This window comes from Pan troglodytes, chromosome 2 (assembly GCF_028858775.2).
Source record: "Pan troglodytes isolate AG18354 chromosome 2, NHGRI_mPanTro3-v2.0_pri, whole genome shotgun sequence".
Taxonomy (NCBI): Eukaryota; Metazoa; Chordata; class Mammalia; order Primates; family Hominidae; genus Pan; species Pan troglodytes.
The window spans coordinates 64,517,146-64,537,684 of NC_086015.1; the positions used below are offsets into that span (position 1 = coordinate 64,517,146).

Below are 20,539 nucleotides of genomic sequence, written 5' to 3' on the forward strand. Positions count from 1 at the left end.
TGTCTCTCTACACCCACCTCCCTAAAACTACAGGCGGCTGACCCACTGATATTACTATGACTTTTTTGCTCTTCATCAACGGTCAAAGGGTGGTCTTCAGTCCAATGGCCTGGTTAACTGGGAATTGCCATATATGGCTTATCATTTTTAAGAAATTATAATATTGCAGAAAGCATTTTATATGAGAATTATATTAAACACAATCTAGAATGTAAAACAGCACCGTAACACCATATTGAATATAGTACATTTCATGACTCAGAAGACGCATTATAGTTGTGCCACAATCCCCAAGATCTGTCTTTTCAATATTACCCCTATGCAGGAAACATGTGAAACTAGCAATTAATAGTATAAAGACCAACTTAGGAGTTCTGTAAAGAAGTTAGTTAGAATGTGAAAACACTGCTGTGCTTCTAGAACCATACTGCCCGGTTCATCATGACACTCCTGGTCTCTCCATTTATAAACTTGGAAATACCATTCTTTACCTTCTTCAAGGGTGGCCAGGAAGATACAGTGAATTTTTAAAGCATGCCTATGAAGTTCCATGAACTTGTTGGTGATAGTGGACTAGCAAAAGAAAAATTAGAAGAAAGAAAACTCATTCAAAAAAATCACAAGAAAATACGCACAAATATTTAATCTCAGGATAGATTTTGCATAAAAGAACAGGAAAAACTCATAAATGACCAAGTTGACATAACTATGACAAAATTCTACATGTTAATAACATCTTAAAGAAACTGAAGAGGCTAGGGCCAAAAAAAGAACAATATTTGCAACAAATGTGACAGGTAGAGGGTTAATTCGTAAAAGATCTCTAACATATTGGGTTTTTAAAAATATCCCAATAGAAAAAGAAGCAAAGCACCTTCATAGGTAACTTATTGATAAAGGTAATGTATATATATGTTTAAAAGTTAACTCCACTAGCAATTAGATAATAAAATGTAAACAATGAGATATGTAAAATCTATCAACTTGGAAAAGGTTAGGCCAAAACAAAAAACCTAATTCTTGAAGTTTATGAGATGTGTACCCCCATGCAGTGCTAGTATACAATAACTTCGGAATGTTCATCCATTTAAACACCACATAACATTATAGCAAGTAGTGATTCCAGTTTAAGACATTTAGCAGAAACATTACCAAAGATCCTGTACCAAAATATTTGTTACACATATGTCGAAAAGTCAGTAATAACTAATATATTATAGTAGATCCATATGGCACAATATTATACCATCGTTAAAAATTTCATTTATATGCAGGCTGGGTGCGCTGGCTCATGCCTGTAATCCAAGCACTATGGGAGGCAGAGGGAGGCAGATTGCTTGAGGCCAGGAGTTTGAGACCAGCCTGGCCAACATGGGGAAACTTCGTCTCTAGTAAAAATACAAAAATTAGCTGGGCATGGTGGCCTGTAATCCCAGCTACTCAAGAGGCTGAGGCAGGAGAATTGCTTGAACTCAGGAGGTGGAGGTTGCAGTGAGCACCGAGATGGCACCACTGCACTCTATCCTGGACAACAGAGTGAGACTGTCTAAAAAACAATTATTTTTTACATACATATTAAAACGTCAGAAAAATGTCAACAATGAAGTAGGTTAAAATCATGTTATAAAGTGTTTCTCTTTTTCTAGAGAAACATGTAAGAACAAAGAAAAAAGTAGAAAGGAATAAACTGCAGTTTTGGCAAAGGTTATTTCTGGATAATAAGATTATAGATGGTTTTTATTTTGTACAGTGGGCAGATATTCTTATGATTAGAAAAAATAAATGAAAGGTTTAAAAATGGGTTACACTTGATATAAACTAGACTGCAGCTTCATAGATATAATTTAAACAAAACATTTATTTAGTCAAGCAATTCATTAGCTGGTTACTGGTAGACTGCATTAAAAATACCAAATAGTTTGAATATATTTACAGTTGGCCCTTGAACAATTAAGGGGCAAGTGATCCTGTACCACTCCCCATCTGCATAGTTGAAAATTCACATGTAACTTAACTTCCCAAAACTTAACTACTAGTAGACTATTGTTGACTGGAAGCCTTACCAATAAACACTTGATTAACAAATATTTTGTTTATGTATTATGTATTGTATTCTTAAAGTAAACTAGAGAAAATATTAATATTAAGAAAACCATAAGGAAGAGAAAAGACATTTACAGTATTATACTGCATGTATTGACACCATAGCTTGACATCATCTATTTACAAGATGAGTCATCTGTCTAAAACTGTGGGTACATATCAAGCAATTTAACCTTTTCTTGTAACATCATGGCTTTTCTCTGCTTCTTGGGAGCACGTCCAGCATCACTAGTGACCCTTCATGTTAGTCCCATGGTACTATTCCAGGTTTATGGTATGCATCACACACAAAGAAAAATGAGAACCATGAAAGATCACTTTTTACTGTGAAACACAATTTACTGGAGTGACCATCAGCTCACTCAGAGATGATTAGTGTCCTGGGGAGTTTTAAGCAGATACTCCCAACACTTGAGCTCACCCCAATAGCAATACAAGGTGGCTACAAATTTCTTATAGTACAGTATGTACTACAGTTAATTTTATGCATTTATGATTTCATACACCATCTTTATATTTCTTTATATTCCTCTCAACTGCAAGTGGCACCATGTCCAGACTGTGTTTGTGTGCCTATGTTTCGATAAATTTTAGGCTTGTTTGTGTTTATGGTACTAAATGATAGAACAGACTAGTATCTACATATATTAATGACATACCTTTATTCTTTTTTTAGATATTTCTAGCTAGTTTGAGTTTTTTCAAATTGTCACAAATGTCCAAAAAATTTTTCTAATATATTTATTGAAAAAATCCACAGAAGTGGACCCACACATTTCAAACCTGTGCTCTCCAAGGATAAACTGTAATTCCTTTTCTCCATAACATTTCAGTAGTATCAGAACTACGTTAATGCTCAGTATCTCCTGTGTACGGATTATATCAGGAGGCTGAGCTGTGGATGAAAGAGATTTTAAAAAGAAACAGTAGTGTGATTTGAAACTAAATAAAAGAGAAACATCTCGTCTAGAGACCATGTCAGTCCTAGTCCAAACCTTTCCAGCATGTACAGGCTGAGCACTCCAAAATGAAGGTCTACTGCTTATTGCTGAATTGTTGGTAGTCTCATTGACCCCAGGATTGCAGAGATGCTTCACTTTCAAAAAAAAATCCATTAAAATTAGTTCAAAGAGGACACTAACATGGTGTTAGAGGGTCATTTTTCAATGTTGTGGGTGGAGGAGCGAGACACTTAGAGTAACTCCCATTATGGTTAATGAGAGTTGAGCATCTAGACTCATCTAAACCCCCTGAGGGTTTAATTTAAAACCACTATGGCAAAGCAACTCTAAGCCATGAATGAACAGCAGCATTTTTCACACACCTACCTCTTCCCAAGTACTAAAAACAGTAGAAATAATAAAGGTGTGTTTGCTTGGTTGGGTTTGATTTTTACTACCATGCCTCATAGAAGAGAAAAAAAAAGGAAAAAGGCTCATATCAAATGCCTATAAATTTTTTGGTTTATTTTAAATCAAGGGTGTTATTTTAATGCCATTTTTAAATGACTAATTTAAAATTGAGTCTGGGTTTTTCCAGTTGCTATGTGATGTTCACATAGAAATGCAGTATTTTTTTTAATTCCATTTAAGCTTCAGTTTTACAAATTTAGGGCTACCATTATATAATGTCCATTCCAAGACCCATGCCCTTGATCAACCTTAAGGCATCAGGATAATGGACAATAAAAAAATAATAATAATTATAATTTTTTTTGAGGCGGAGTCTTGCTCTGTCTCCCAGGCTGGAGTGCAATGGCATGATCTCGGCTCACTGCAAGCTCCGCCTCCCGGATTCACGCCATTCTCCTGCCTCAGCCTCCCGAGTAGCTGGGACTACAGGTGCCCGCCACCACACCCAGCTAATTTTTTGTATTTTTAGTAGAGACGGGGTTTCACCGTGTTAGCCAGGATGGTCTCGATCTCCTGACTTCGTGATCCGCCCACCTCGGCCTCCCAAAGTGCTGGGATTACAGGCATGAGCCACTGTGCCCGGCCAAAAATTATAATTATTATACCATGCTTCCAATATGCCAAATTTATTCATTCTTCTGACTTCCATATCACCTTGTTTTAATTCTCTCACAAGAGCCCAGGAGGCAGGCAAATACCTGTCTTCATAGCAGAAAATACCTTTATCTTCACATGAGCAAATCAAACAAAAAAGAATAAATGACCTAAGTTTCCCCATATGGGACTAAAATACATTTCTCCAATTCCCTGTCCAAAGCTCATTTGCAGTTTTGACAAGTACAAATGTTTTGTACCCAAAGACAGTAAATGAGGCAGTAGAGCCATTGGCAGGCAGAGCTCTTTCTTCTCCCATGTACATTCAACAATACCAGAAACAGGACTGAGAGAGCCTTGTAACCATCATTTCCATGGTTTGAGTTTTGTGGTAGGGTCAGGGAAGGCCTCTGTGTGTAAGTGATGACAAGGGAACAGGAATTGAAAGGAGGAAAACCAGGGACCCTGTGTAGGTCAGAGGGTGGCAGGTGAAGGTCAGAGGAATGTCAGATTTTACTTTAATTGAAAGAAACAGCAACAGCAACCAGAAGTTTGTTTTTTTTTTTTCTGACACAGAGTCTTGCTCTGTTGCCTAGGCTGGTTGTGCAGTGGCACGATCTGAGCTCACTGCAACTTCTGCCCCCCTGAGTTCAAGCAATTATCGTGTCTCAGCCTCCTGAGAAGCTGGGATTAAAAGTGCCCACCAGCACACCTGGCTAAGTTTTGCATTTTTAGTAGATACAGGGTTTCACCATGTTGGCCAGGCTGGTTTCGAACTCCTGACCTCAAGTGATCACCTGCCTCAGCCTCCCAAAGTGTTGGGATTACAGGCGTGAGTCACTATGCCCAGCCAGAAACAACCATAAGTTCTTAATGCAAAGGAACAACCTGTTCTTGTTGCTGTATTTTTAAAAATCTATGTCAGCTACATAGTGGTAGACTGGAGGATGGATAGTGGTAGACTGGAGTTGCGGGAGTGATAAACAAGGAAACCTGAGAGCTCACTGCACCCAGTTCAGACAAGATTTGGCAGGAGGAGTAGAGATGTTGAGTACCAGACTCAGAACATATTTTTGAGAAACAGCCTCCATGTGCATTGGAAGGATGTTTTGAGAATGCTGTCAATTACATATTCTGGCATCATCTCCTTGAGGAAGAATTCACAGAAAATTGCCTGATCTCTGGTGTTGTGCACATTTCTGCATTTTTCTGAACAATCAGCCTATTTTTACCTCAAGAATTGATGCTCTTTCCTTATTTAGGTTGGTGATAGAAAGTTCAGGGCCAACTTTGTGACCCATCTGTTTTAGTTTGTTTTCAGGCTGCTAAAGACACACCCAAGACTGGGTAATTTATAAAGAAAAAGAGGTTTAATAGACTCACAGTTCCACGTGGCTGGGGAGGCCTCACAATCATGGCAGAAGTCAAAAGGTACATCTTACACGGCAGCAGGCAAAAGGAAAAATGAGAGCCAAGTGAAAGGGGAAACTCCTTATAAAAACAGCAAATCTCGGGAGACTTATTCATTACCACAAGAACAGTATGGGGGAAACCATCCCCGTGATTCAATTATCTCCCACGGGCTCCCTCCCATAACATGTGGGAATTATGGGAGCTACAATTCAATATGAGATTTGGGTGGGCACACAGCCAAACCATATCACTATCTCTAGCAAGTATATAAATATTTTATATCTATTTGATGCACTAATCTCACTTTTGGTCCATCTTACTTTCCTTTTACTACTTCTTGAATTTTGTAGTTTGCTTTTTTTTAAAGCACTTAAATCTTACTCTACTTTATCGTAGTCACCTTAAATCATGTTTTAAAAATTCTAGGAAATAAATGAATAAACAAACTAAAATTGTCTAATGGAAATTGCCTTGATTATTATAGAAATAATAAATCAGAAGAAGGTTTCATCAAAGGGATCATCAGAAAGAAATAGAGACCTACAAAAGGGCATGTTATGTAAGGCAACCTGTATGCATGGGAAGCCAAGACGATAAGGCCATAAAAACTTGACTAAACTGAAGAAATTTCTTACAGAGCTGCTCCAGACTTCCTGAGGAAGGCAAGACAGTGGCATATACAATCTTGGGAAATCAAATCTCACGAGCCGATGAGTTATCAAACGCTTCTGTTAGATTTCTCTCAGCCGAGGAAATAACTGATTTCATCAGCCTGGCTGGAATCCACATGGAAATCTATGAAACCTGTGCTGGGCATGGGAGGGGTTGAGTATTTTTCATGCTCAAACCACCTGTTACTTCTCTCTCTTTCAAAGTAGGCCACTTTGGAATGATGAATATTAGTTATGTCTCCAAGCATGTGTTCATGTATGTTAGGTACATAGAAATCCTGGTTGACACTATGTTAACCATTGCAGTATACTGCCTGGTGTGAGAACTTACCACATTATTCTACTTGTTAAATGAGGACCGTTGTCCTCTTTTATCTTTAGAGCTAAAAAGCCAACATGGTCAACCAGGGTCACTCATCTAGCAAATATTCATTTAACAAATATTTACTGAACACCTCCTATGAGCCTGGCCCTGCCCAGGCAGAGGAGATGCATTCATGAATAAACCTGAGAATCATCCCTGCCCTCAGAGAGCTCACATTCTAGTCAGCCTGAAACACACACACACACACACACACACACACACACACAAATAAATTATATAATAATTTAGTGTATAAACACTACAAAGGAACGTCATGTGGTAGGGGTGCAATTTTAAGATAATGGGAAAGACTATTCTGTGACATTTGAGCACAATCTAAATAGAGGTCTGAAGGAGTTGAGTGAACATAGCATATGTACATCTGGGGAATTGGCATTCCACGAAGAATAAACAGCTGCTGGTTCAAGGGCTATGAGGCAGCAGTGTGCTTAGAATGTTCAACAAACAACAAGGAATCTAGTGTGGTTGGATCTGAGCGAATGTGGGGAGCTTTGAAAGTTGTATGTAGCTGCTGTAACAAATTACCATAAATCGGTGGCTGAAAACAATAGCCATTGATGCTGTCATGGTTTTGGAGGCCAGCGTGGCATCCAGGTGTCAGCAGGGCCACGCTCCCTCTTTGCTGCTCCAGCTTCTGATGGCTGTCAGCATTCCTTGACTTGTGACCACATCACTCCAGTCTCTGCCTTCACGATCATGTTGTGTCCTCCTTTTCTCCATGTAATCTCCCTGTCTCACTCTTGTAAGGACACTGCCATTGGATGTAGGATTTGCCTGGCTGATCCAGGATAATCTCCCCACCTCAAGGTGAGATACTTAACTCACACATCCACAAAGACCCCTTCCCTAATAAGGTACCATTCACAGGTTTCAAGGATTGAGATATGGACATCTCTTTTGAGGGATCCCCATTCAACTCACTACAGGAAAAATAGTAATAGATGAAATCAGAGGGGCAGTGGTTGATGGCAGGGGGTGGATGGAGGAGAACAAGTAGGAAACTTGTCAATCACTGTGATAACTTTGGCTTTAGTTAGAAGAAGGTAGGAAGCCACTGTGGGGATAATGAGAGAAGTGACATAGATTCAACAAGTTTTAACAGGATCACTCTGGCTGCTGCCATGCAAAAAAGTTCCAATAGCATTTAATCCTTACATTGATACTTTGTTGGCTTAAGAGCATGCCAAATTTAGATTAGAAATGAAAAAGAAAATGAGAAGAACCTGACATACAGATCTTCAGAAAATATTTAATAATTAAATGAATATTCCTCTACCTAACCATCCTGTTTTAAAGCAAAATTAAATTTATCCCATAAATATTTATCAACCATCTAATATATGCAAGATTCTGACTCTAAGAATTAAAGCGATCACACCCTACCTAATGTGGTATTGACTGACAACCCCTTTTTTTTTAAGATTTATGTCATCTCTTTGTGTAAACAATAATTGAAGAATCTCAACTTAGTGGGACAAAGACGTGCTACCATTATATTCTTTGCCATTACTTTTCCAGCCACCCTATGTTGAATCCCTTTCTGGCTCTTTAATAATATCTTGGGCAGAACGTATAACTATGTAGTCACTTTCCATAATTGTAAATCTCTCCATTTTAAAATTCTAGTCTTGGTTCTTTTAAAATTTTATATCCTACCAAGCACAGACTTGAGATGCAACTTTTATTACTTAGAGCTCTCTACAAGTGTTCCCCCCATAGTGAGGCTAAGCTATGCTAGCGTTAAAGGCAGAGTGGTCTTAGGTATCAGGTTGCCTGTCAACAGGTGACAGGTGGCCAGGTTTGGTGGCACATGCCTGTAATTCCAGCACTTTGGGAGGCTGAGGTAGATTGCTTGAGCTCAGGAGTTTGAGATCAGCCTGAGCAACATGGTGAAACCCTGTCTCTACAAAAAATGCAAAAATTAGCTGGGCGTGGTGGCCCGCACCTGTAGTCCCAGCTGCTCAGGAGGCTGAGGTGAGAAGATCACTTGAGTCCTGGAGCTCAAGGCTGCAGTGAGTCAAGGTTGTACCACTGTACTATAGCTTGGATGACAGAGTGAGACCCTGTCTCAAAAACAAAAACACAAAATGAAACACACAACACATACACACACACACACACACACACACACACAAACAGGTGACAGGTAAGTGTCCCTGGTCTAGCTCCAGTTCCATCTGCTGGGAGCCTCTGCAAATACGGTAGTCTGCACTGGTGAATTAACAGACATGTTTTTTCCAGGAAGGTAGTAAAGTCTCGCCCCCTTTTGTTTCTGAGGATCCATTTACAAAAGGACAGCCGTGTCTCCCTTTTAGGTCTGCCGGTGTTCCATGACCCAATCCCCTCTCTGGAGAGGCCAGCACCTCAGTTGGCCCAGCATCTACCTGAGCAACCTAGTGGTGCCTGCCTCCTACTCGGACATTCATGGTCATTTACAGGAACCGGGGGACCTGCTGAGGTTGGTGCTTCTGGGCTTCTTCAAAGGGCTACCGAAAAGGTGAAATAGTGTAGAAAAGTTGTTTTCATCTTTTTTCCTAGGAACGCTACTCCTCTTCAGTGACTTCTTGCTCTGCTACTACAGGCCTCTCCAACAAGCCTCCCCTGCCCCACCCTACATTCAGGAATGCAAAGATGAGAAGCAAGCACTCTTGTGTGCTCATGTACAATTCCAAACTCCACAGAGCACATGGGAAGCTCTCCAAAAGCAATTGTACCTCCCTGCACTCCCAGATCATGACAGTGCCTGCATCAGCCTGCAGGTCCTACAGCTTCGTAGCATCAAGCCAAAGAACAAGATGCCAGTGTCATTTTGTGGAAAGCATCCCCCAAGGGATGTGACTTTCGAGGCAGTGGGAGTAATTATTCCAGAAGAGGGAAGAAGAAAGCATCTCTACACTCCTCATTTCAACTGTCGATCTTTGCCCTCACGAATCCTCTCCCTTTGCAGTTTGGGGGCGTGGAGGTATGTTTCAGTGAGGTAGGAATGGTTCTGCTGCTGCCTCTCAGTAATGTGGATGTGGGGAGCATCTGTCCCCAAATGTCAGCATTCCTGCTTAGGCCTTAGCTGTTTATCCCACGGAAATATGAAAAGTTTCACTCAACATCTGCTGCACTCCTGAACTTCAATTACATTACTGCAGATATGGCTCCCTGAGAGATGGCTTCTAGAGTCATTTGGTTCCTAAACAGAATAGAAAATACTAACTAGTATTCTAGGCCTCTGCATGTGAAACACTCTAGATTTTCATGTAATTCCTGTTGATTTATTTTTATCTTGACACATCTTATTTAACAACTATTAAAGCAATCATCTTTGGTGAATGGAAGGGTATCATGGCTAACTTTTAAAGTATTAGCACGTAAATCTCTTGAACTGAAAATTAATCTTAAAGATAAAAAGAAGTTCTTGATAACTTCAGGCATTTCAAAACCTATCAGAAAGGAGAAAAATTGGAGAGCCAGATGAATTTAGCTCCTCCTGGACCCATTTTATCTCAGAGCAAATTATGCTGCTAGCCAAGCTAAACTGCCTGGCCCCATATAGATGGCAGTGGAGAGTAAGGCTTAAACCTTCTAGACTTTCAGAAGTCACTAAGGTTGGTCTTATTCTTAAATGATAATGAAGCTTACAATAAAATAATAAAGCCACTAACAGCAAAACGCCCATAAAAATATAAATGGCAGAGTAAAGATTTAGGAAAATACAACACTAGAAAGTGGGGCTAATGGGAAAGGTTTAAACTCTAGGGAAAAGAACTTCTCAGGACACCCACCCCACAGTACATAGATGTTTGCAGCATATGTGAAATGCAACTGGAGAAGGTGAAATGAACAATGGAATGAGAATCAAAAGTCCTGGGTAAAGCCCAGACTCCCATGAACTAGAGCCACCATTGGTCTGTGCCTCAGCTTTTCCATTCAAACCACTTATAGGCCAATGAGGATAGAACAATTTTTGTTTCAGAAAGGTTCTTGCTCTGCAGCCCAGGCTAGAGTGCAGTGGTGCAATCACAGCTTACTATAACCTTGAACTCCTGGGCTAAAGCAATCCTCCTACCTCAGCCTCCCTAGTAGTTAGGACTACAGATGCATGCCATCACACCTTGCCAATAAGTTTTTCTGGTAGAAAAGGGTCTAGCTATGCTGCCTAGGCTGGTCTCAAACTCCTGGTCTCAAGTGATCCCCCTGCTTCAGCCTCCCAAAACTCTGGGATTACAGGTGTGCACCACTGTGCCTGTGTGAAACAAAATATTGACTCCAATAATGCATTGTTAGTCATAAAATATAATTTTAATTATTTAAAAATATTATCTTAATGTAAGATATTAGTTATATGTATATAAATATACTCTCCACTGCCACAGTTACCCCAAACACATATACAAAAGGAAAAGAAAGGAAGGAAGGAAGGAAGGAAGGAAGGAAGGAAATTGCCTCAGTATCCCCCATGCTACAAGTAAGCTTTCCCTTAAACCACTATTAGGAGGCTAAGTTCAGTGTGAGGAAGATGACCATTTGCTACAAAGAAAGAGTTCTGTTGGTCTTAATTAATCAGCTAATCTACAACTATGCTTGACTTAATGGTCTTGAAGAACAAAGAACATGCTTGGTCTTAGGAATATAAAGGAGCTTCTTCCATCTGTTTTTCTCTCTCTAAAATCTCCCTCTAAAATCTACTGAGACCATGTGCATTGGCATGTCCATTCCTGTTATTACTATATTGAAATACAGAAGTATTACTTATTACCCTTGCGTGCTGCTCACCACCTCTTTTCTTCCTCCCCTGGGACTCTCCAGACCTCCCCACAATGCACAAATTAATAGGCTGATGTCTGGCACAGTAGAGAGCTTTCAGGAACCACCTTTGACACTGGTCAGTACCACCTGTCATACTAATTGTTACACATAAACATAACTCCACTGCCTAAGACATATCCACCCATATCCTGACCCCCAACTGCAGGTAGATATAAGCTAAACCAAGGCTCCTGAAATATATTTAAAGCCTGTAGTAGAAATCTCACAAAGATAGTTTAGATTGCAAACTACTTCAGATATCTGGTATTGTAGAGGTTTTTAAGGATAAGTCCAATGTAGGATTTGTGCCCAGAAGCTATTTGCAAATTTATGGTTATTTTTTCAGTTAATTAGTTTGAGAAAGGAAATGGCAGCTAAGTAAATAAATTAGATCATTAATTTGCAATAAATATAAATTAATTATGCTAATTCTAAGAGTTGAACACATATACGAATTATGTATATATAATAAAAATAAAGAATATACATAAGACTCTATTAGGAGAGGAAACCTATCTTGACTGTTGTAAAAAAATCCACGTATATGTACTCAGTAGATTTTAAGTTTTGATATGTGCATGAAATATAAAACAGTAAGTAACTACCTACTGATGTTCAAACAAACCTATTTTCATTCCAAATGCAAATTAGAATATATTCTGCATTATTTGAGTTAATGACATGACACTTCTTATAAATAATGATGTATTATTATTCCATTCATTACTTCTAATTATATTCCTTAGCAAGTGCGATGCCTGCAACACCATGACCAGTCTTTTCCTGTTCCTTAAAATCTGATGACTTGCATGGAAAGCAGGTCAAAAATATGCCCAGAATATAATGAACAGAGTTCAGTGATTGTTAAGCATGAACAAGTTTCAAGTTTAAAACTACTTGAAAAAGTTACTGTGGAAATAAATAGAAATGGTGAACAGCTTTCCACATTACAGGATACCCACGATAGCAATATAAGAAATATTCGAAGTGTTGTCTAGATACATATAATTATCATTCTACCATTTGCTAGAATTGGAGAAAGAACATCCCTAATATCCCTCTCCCCCAACATACATACACATTAACAGAATTACATTCTGTGTAGATCCGCAGATCGTAAAGATACACATTTCTGGTTGCAAAAGTGACTCTACAGCCTTTATGCAATTCTGAGAAATGTACCTGCTAAAAGTCCTAATGAAAATGACAGTTGAATTTTTCTCCTGTAATGCATAATCAGGTCAGGCCAGCCCACCCCATCCCATGCACAGCACGGTCTGGGGCTAGAAGGTAAAACATAGTATGGAAGACAGGTCAAGATCAAGGAAAGACAGTTAAAACTATCATTAAGCAACAGGGACCTAGTAATCCACAAGGCTACTTTGTACATACATATCCTCACCAGAGAGCAGGCAGCAAGGAGCCAGAAGAGTCAAGGAAGAGAAGGCAGATAGCAGGAAGTAGTCTAGATGAGGTCTAGAGACCAACATGTACATGCCTCAGGAACAGTGTTTCATGGCTACGTCACCTTCATTTTGAAGGGGCCAGGGCAAAGTGCACAAAGTCCACACATTTTTCTCCATCCAATTTCAAACCTTCCTTGCACACATACAAAGTACCTACTTAATTCCTTCAGCATCAGGTTCCAACAATCCATCGTTCTATGATAAAAAATAAAGATGTCAGTCTCGGCTCCAGAAACAAAAAATAAACTTGGGAGAGGAAGAGACTAGCAAGGAGGGCTTCCCCTTCCCCTCTAGTGCCCATGACAGTTACTGCCTTCTGACCCCACGTGCAGCCTGAGTCCTCAACCTTGGCAGCTCACTACCAACGGATCAGCTGGTATGTAAGATAAAATGAATTTGTTTTCTGCATTGTAATTCTTTAGATGGCAAGTCAAGATGGATGATGGTCACACCAAGTTTGTCTTACAATGGGAGTTGGCAGGATTCTTTGTGGTGGATTTTAGACACTGAAAAAAGATGTTGGTCAACTTTGAATGATGACAGCGTTGAATAACTTCCTTTGTTCCCATTGTCCAGTGCTATCAGAAGCTGCTTGTAGCTGGTGGCCATGTACTCTAATAACCCAAGGGTAGGTGCACATTCATATGGAAACCTTTCCCACAGAAGTAGGAAAAAGAAAGCTCCAACTTAACAATCACTGCTAAATGCACGTCTTTGAACACAATAATCTGCCAAATGAAGTCAAGAAAATAATGTGACCACAAGAAAACCAACTTGCCCCACTACAATGGACAGCAATATTGTCTTTGAACATTTCTCCTCCAAAAGCTCTTAAGCTGGCTAATATACAACAAGCATGCACAGAGCAAAGACAAGACATGTGCTTAGGGAAATTTTAAGAGCAAAAACCTATCTTTAGCTATAAAGATATTAAAATAGTGCTTGTGCTCATTTTACTTGTACAGGAAGGTTTGAAAAGAAACTCTTTAGAGAAATGAAAGATCACTAATAACTGCAGTTTCCTGAACAATTAAAGGAATTCACAAGATTACAACCTACTGAGGAAATGACAAATATTTCTGATTTTTATGGAAGGACTAAAAGGGCACTTTTATGTATAGCATCTATTCTGTAAGAATCACTGTTAAGTAATGAAGCTATTTTTATTATTTTTCCACTTATTTCAGGAACACTCAACATGGTAATGGTCTGAAAACTGGGGAAACTTAACATTGCTCTTTGGAAAGTTAATATTCCGTATTAAAAGATATTTGTCAGAGTTTTCTTTTTTACCTTTTGAATTTGGATCTTGGAGCACAGTTTGCATGGTAGCCAACTTTTTATTTCTAATGTGTCAGCAGAAATGTTCTTTAAGTTACCTAGTCTAATTCTCTCACAAATATACTTTGTAAGGCTGTCCCTACATGCATCATCCTAATGTTGTATGGCCCTGGTAACATTCTGCGTGAGATGGTCTTGATTGGAAAAATCTGCTCTTTTTAATAACTGATTCAATAAACTGTTGATGTATGATTTGTAGAATACAGTATGATCAGTGAGCAAGGTTTCTGTCATTACACACCCTATTCAATTCATCCACAAATGTTGCTGTGTCTCCCTCATGTTGCAGCTCCTTATGCCATTCAGAATAGCAATGCAGAGATCAATACACTCTCTGCTGAAGACAACAGAACAAATGAATAATTTTATTTACAATAAAAGCCCCAGTCTTCAAATGGATACCACTAATGTTTAAATTAATTTTCATGCTCAACTCAAGAAGAGAGATAGACACAGCACAAAGCAAAGGGAGTGGGGGTAAGGAGAAGCATTAGCCATAATGGTTCAAATTTATTTAAGCCATGAACAATAGCTGGGCTGCACTGAGACACAGGAATAAAATGTTTGCTGCAGAATTCTGAATGTGTACTCTTCAAAATGATTCTGTCACCAAGAAACTCTGAAAAGCATTTTCCAGTAACAAGAAATTAATGGATTAAAGACATTCTAACATATTCTTCTAAGTGTTGCACCACAGAAGCCAAAGCCTGTTCAATAAGTTTTAAACAGTGTTGGCAAGGAATAGAAGTGTTTGCTTCAGGTGGGAACAAGGAGGGACTGAAGTGGCTGTTTTGAGAATGAAGCAAACCATCCTGCTTCAAAAGCGTATCTTTGGCCTCTGATTTGACAGTTCTTTTTCTTTCTCTGAAAGCTATGAAAAAGTCAGTAAGCAAAGTCATAAGAAATAAGTGTTGGTGAGGGGCAGCAAAATGTTATAAGAGAGACAAGTTCAAAGATGACATTTACAAGCCTCTCATGAATGGCGCACTCCCCAAAGGGCACCTGAATGCCATTTTTAAGAAGAATTCATCAAACATACAAAATAAAATGTTCCATTTTACATAAAGATGCCAATATACGGCCCTTAAAACACAGATTGGTCCATTCACAAATTAACATGTAAAGAAATGGCAAAGAACCTTCTCCCATCTGCCATCAATTCATTCACTGCTTTTAGATTTAACTCCCTACACTCACACACTTGTAAACAGAATTGTAATGGACAAAGGATGAAGGGGAAGCTGGGAAAACCTAGCTTGGACATGATACTGAAACATCTGGAAAAAAGTGGTGACAAGACTTGGCCTTGGGGATGGGAATCGGGAAGAGGTGGGATTTCGGCACATCCTGTCTCTCTATTCTGTTAACTGGAAAAATGCATATGCTCCTGATGTTTCCAGCTTCACTTTAGATTCAGTGAACAGAGTACATTTGGATGCTAAGAAAAAAGAGATGTGCAAGAGCAGGTCCCGTCCATAGGAAGGAAAGACTCAGTGCAGAGACAAATAGGGATGCACGTACTTTGTATATGAGGCAGACTGGGCTATGTGTTTGGTCTTGGTACCTGGAACAGAGTATGAGCTCAGTAATAAAGTACTGAATGAATCAACATGAGAATAAGGAAGTGAGTGTCACAAACAAAGAGGACAGAGTTTTGTTTTGTTTTTTTCCCTAGGAGCAGGGGACAGTTATCAAAGCACTTCAGATGAAATGAAAAGGATGGGGAGAATCTCCAGTTGAGGTGAGGGGCAGGAGAAAGTATAGTAAAGTGATAGTACAACACATATTCAGGGAACAGCCGGAAAGGAGACTGAGCCAGTATAATGAAGGTCCTTAAAAACTATTCTAAGGAATTTGGACTTTATCCTCAAAAAACAGACATTCCTTATTGGTTTATTAACAAGGGAAGAGAAGAATGATATGGTCAGGGCTGTGGTTCAGATAAAGTTATAGGCTACATTGGAAAAGCCCAGAGGCAGGGAGACAGCATAAATCTAGATGAACCACACCTAACGGCTAGACTAGGGCAGGCAGGAGAGAACACTGGAGGAAGATAAAAGCCCACTCCAGACATCTCACCATTTATTTATGAAATGTTAGTGGACAGAGCTATCCACATCTTCCATTCTCAAGTCTCAGGACAAAAGACTAGAGCTTTCTGCAAGCAAAGGAGTACCTTATTAAGATGCGTCTCCCAGTTGTAACATGGCAGAGTTTATAAAGGTAAAGTAAAATAAAAAGTTACAAAATCATCACATAAAAAGCACTGTCTGAATACATTGTCTACTGGCCCTGAGACGGTTTTAAATACTGCAGCTGTTAATTAGCCTTATAGAGTATAATGATTTTTAAAAAGCTCTGGTTCCTATTGTTCTTATAATCAGAGAGGGTTGGATCCTTCTTGCTACCTTCCAAACAAACTGAAGTGTGTTAATTTTAATAAAATATTCTCCAAGCCCTTGGTATTTACTCAAATATACAGTAACTGAACAGGGTTCATTTCCCAAATGGTGACACCAGTGCCATCCAGAAAGAAACGAGTTGTCATTCACTACTTGCTCACTATTCACTACAGATATTTTCCTAGACATAGACATTTCTACTTTTCTTGAGTTCAAACTCAGGTATGCCCTGGTTTTAGACATCACTTTTTCTGAGTTTGTTAAAAAGTCTGAAATATCAAATTACTCTCAAGATATGAGTAAAAAAACTACAAAGCGGAGTTCATTCCATTATTAACCATTTTAAAAAGTGGCCAACATGGCAAAACCCCGTCTCTACTAAAAATATAAAAATTAGCTCAGTGTGGTAGTGCCTGCCTGTGGTCCCAGCTACTTGGGAGGCTGTGGCATAAGAATCGGTTGAACCCGGGAGGCAGAGATTGTACTGAGCCAAGATTGTGCCACTGCAACTTAGCCTGGGCTACAGAGTGAGACTCTGCCTCAAAAGGAACAACAACAAAAAAAAAGTGGTACATCTCTGTGACCTCTAATTTTCATAGGAATGAGAGTGAGTTTAGACAAACGGATCTTGTCTAAATTCACATTTTCATCCCAGGTCACTTTATTTATTTTCTAAAAGTCAGTTAAAGCTGGCACCTAGAGAGAGACGGCATTTAAACCATATTCTTTTAACACCTGAATTTACAGACATTTTGCTTTAAAAAACCCCAAAGGAAAAAGTCCACTACAAACTTACAGCAAAATAAAATGTTACTTCAAGAAATTCAGGTCTTTTAAAAGATTTCAATAAACAATTGGTATTAAAATTAAAAATTGTGCTGTTTTCTAGGGCCTTTCTAAATCATTCTAGTTTTTTTTTAATAAACAGAAGAAAATAGTTTTCTAATATTATTTAGACTCATTTAAAAGAAGAGTTTTAAATATTAAGAAAAGCTTACATATTTACTAGATTATTGCTTATTAGTTTTCTAAATTAATACAATTTATTTGACTAGAATTTGGATTCCAGAAATTTGGGAGTCTATAATACAATCACAATTATCTTTTGGTACATGTTTTTCTTATTTGCATTTTTTTTTTTAGCATACAATAGTTACGTGGCTAGAAAGGAAGCTTGTTCATAAAGTTCTCAAGCACTTTCCACATTTTCACTGGAAAAAAAATGTAGCTTACTCTGAAAAACCTCTTGGCATATTTGTACATTCAGAATTACTAAGAAATTCATTTCAAAGCAAAATCATGTCTCAGCGTGGAAAATACTCATTATCTGAAAATATCAAATTTTATTCTGTTGCCTTCTGCATGGCAAACTAAGTTAAGGAGGAAAGAGAAAAACATCCTGAAGAGTCCGTACAAAATTCATATGCACACAATCAGGAGTGAAACTTTCAACAACATAAAGATAACTTCCCAAGCATTTCACCAATACTTGTTATTCCCACTGCAAAAGAATAAAGCTCCTACTGAAGTCTATAGGAGGAAAGACTACAACTCAGTGGTCAGAGGGAAATAAAACAACTCCACCAATGACACTGGTCAATGATCTGCAAGCTGGTATTTTTCCCAAGAGAAAATGCTATTTCAGGTCCTAATATTTTTTTTAAAAAAATTGTAAGTATATCTATAATATAAATTTAATTAAAATGCACAACTTGAATGATCTCCAAGAGGTAAAGCAACAAAGTCAGTCTCAAATCCTCACATATCTTACTTCCACATCACAAAGGCACCACTCAATCTACTATTAAAATTCACAACAGATAAGCTGAAAACCAAGTGCCCGTGATATTCACTGGGCTCATTTTAGAAGCACCTATTTATTTACTCAGCTATGGTAGTGAAAAGGTCAAGCAAAAATTCACCTCCAAAGCCACGGTTGCTAAGCAACTCTCTTCAGAAGTTCTGCAACATTGATCAAGCATATTACTGGTGCCACCAACTGGATTCAGAATAAATATGAGTAACGTCTTACCTGGTGTCTTCAAAGTGGGAGGGAGATGGATTCTTTATTTACCTTTTTGGACAGACTGGAGGCCAATCTTGTATTTATATTCATTTGGCTGGTTAGGCTCAGAAGACTTTTATTTTCCCTCTCCAAAAAAAAAAAAAAAAGGATACGTCCTGGTACCACAGGTTTCCTATTCACAAGAGCGAAGGACAGTTCTGTTTTGAGAAACACCACAGAGGGCTTGATGAGATGTTGGCCAAATCTGAACGACATGTCCTCACAGTTGAAGTCTAAAAGAAAAGACAATGGATAGTTATAAAATTCAATTAAGAAACTCAGTTCATATACCACCTTAAAGAAAGCAAATTCCATTACTACAGATTCTTAGTTGCAGAGAGGATGCCATTGAAATTGTTCCTCATTGAATGTTCACCAAGATGCATTCTGGGCAAGTCTTTCTAAAATACTCCACTCTCCCTACCAGTGTTTCCTTGATTAGAGTTAGCAATTTTCAAGCAGAAGCTTGCACGTGGACAATAAAACAGCTTTTCCCCTTCACTCCCTCTGCACTTCACGGTGCCACCTTAACTCAAATCCACAAGGCCCTATTTGTCAGCTACTTATTTTTACCCATCTATTTTGTCATGTCTGCTAAGCTGAAAATTTTCATTAAGTATTAACTATAAACCTTCTAATTCTTAAATGCTTCTCTCAAATGGTTTTGTGTTCATATAATAGCAATTTAGAGCAAGTACAAACACTGTCTGACCTTGCCTACAATTACAAAAACATGAGCACTTCCAGAGAACTATTCTAGTAAAATCTCCAAAATAAAGGAGAAAAAAAAATTTTTTAAAAGAAGGAAGGAGCAAAACGGAGTTCAAAACTAGAACAATTCCTGGTTGTAATAGGGCCACAAAGCAGCAAGGTACCTGAAATGTTCTGCATCTTCCTTTTGAGGGAAAGCCATGGGGGGCCGGGGGCAGGAAAGGGAGGCTGAAGGGAATTTGGCACATGGCACAGCTGAGACAAGCCAAATCCATCTAGCACCAAGGAATGACTTTTCAATCAGGTGGATGCCAATACATAACAAAGTTACTTTGTGAATGACTAAGACACACTTTGTGAATTACTAAGAAACACCATCCCTAGAAAACTACTTCCTTTTTCTAATTCGGGAACAGCCTAGTATGAAACTGAGGAACATGGATCAATCTACAGAAAAACAGAGAAAGGATTACAAAAAGGATGAAATTAGAAAATAGTTGGCTATTTGTGATACTGTGAAATATGCATTTGGTTTTCAACCCCATTTCCTGGCACGCAACTCCTAAAATCCTTAGAAACTCCAAAGTGATGTCTTTTTGTATGCTAATGATTGACTGGTGTCTAGCAGCCTCTAAGAGTCTAGGTAGCTTCAGGATGCGGTTGATCACAAGAAGGACCAAGCACACTTATACACCAATAACAGACAACAGAGAGCAAAATCATGAGTGAACTCCCATTCACAATTGCTTCAAAGAGAATAAAATACCTAGGAATCTAACTTATAAGGGATGTGAAGGACCTCTTCAAGGAGAACTACAAACCACTGCTCAACGAAATAAAAGAGGACACAAACAAATGGAAGAACATTCTATGCTCATGGATAGGAAGAATCAGTATTGAGAAAATGGCCATACTGCCCAAGGTAATTTATAGATTCAATGCCATCCCCATCAAGCTACCATGTCTTTCTTCACAGAATTGGAAAAAAACTACTTTAAAGTTCATATGGAACCAAAAAAGAACCTGCATTGCCAAGTCAATCCTAAGCCAAAAGAACAAAGCTGGAGGCATCATGCTACCTGACTTCAAACTATACTACAAGGCTACAGTAACCAAAACAGCATGGTACTGGTACCAAAACAGAGATATAGACCAATGGAACAGAACAGAGCCCTCAGA

At 38.7% G+C, this 20,539-nt stretch overlaps 1 protein-coding gene across 18 annotated transcripts in view; it reads right to left on the reverse strand.

Annotated features, from left to right (window-relative positions):
- Nucleotides 1-20,539, reverse strand: part of FHIT (fragile histidine triad diadenosine triphosphatase) — a 1,502,083-nt gene that overhangs the window by 770,989 nt on the left and 710,555 nt on the right. For all 18 annotated transcript variants that reach the window (XR_001713011.2, XM_063805996.1, XM_063805995.1 and 15 more), the window contains one exon: nt 18,763-18,882. Coding sequence is in view for 17 of the 18 variants with exons in the window: in XM_024355232.2 (XP_024211000.1) it covers nt 18,763-18,882 (120 nt within the window). In the remaining variant the exon portion in view is untranslated. The remainder of the gene's footprint in view (nt 1-18,762; nt 18,883-20,539) is intronic.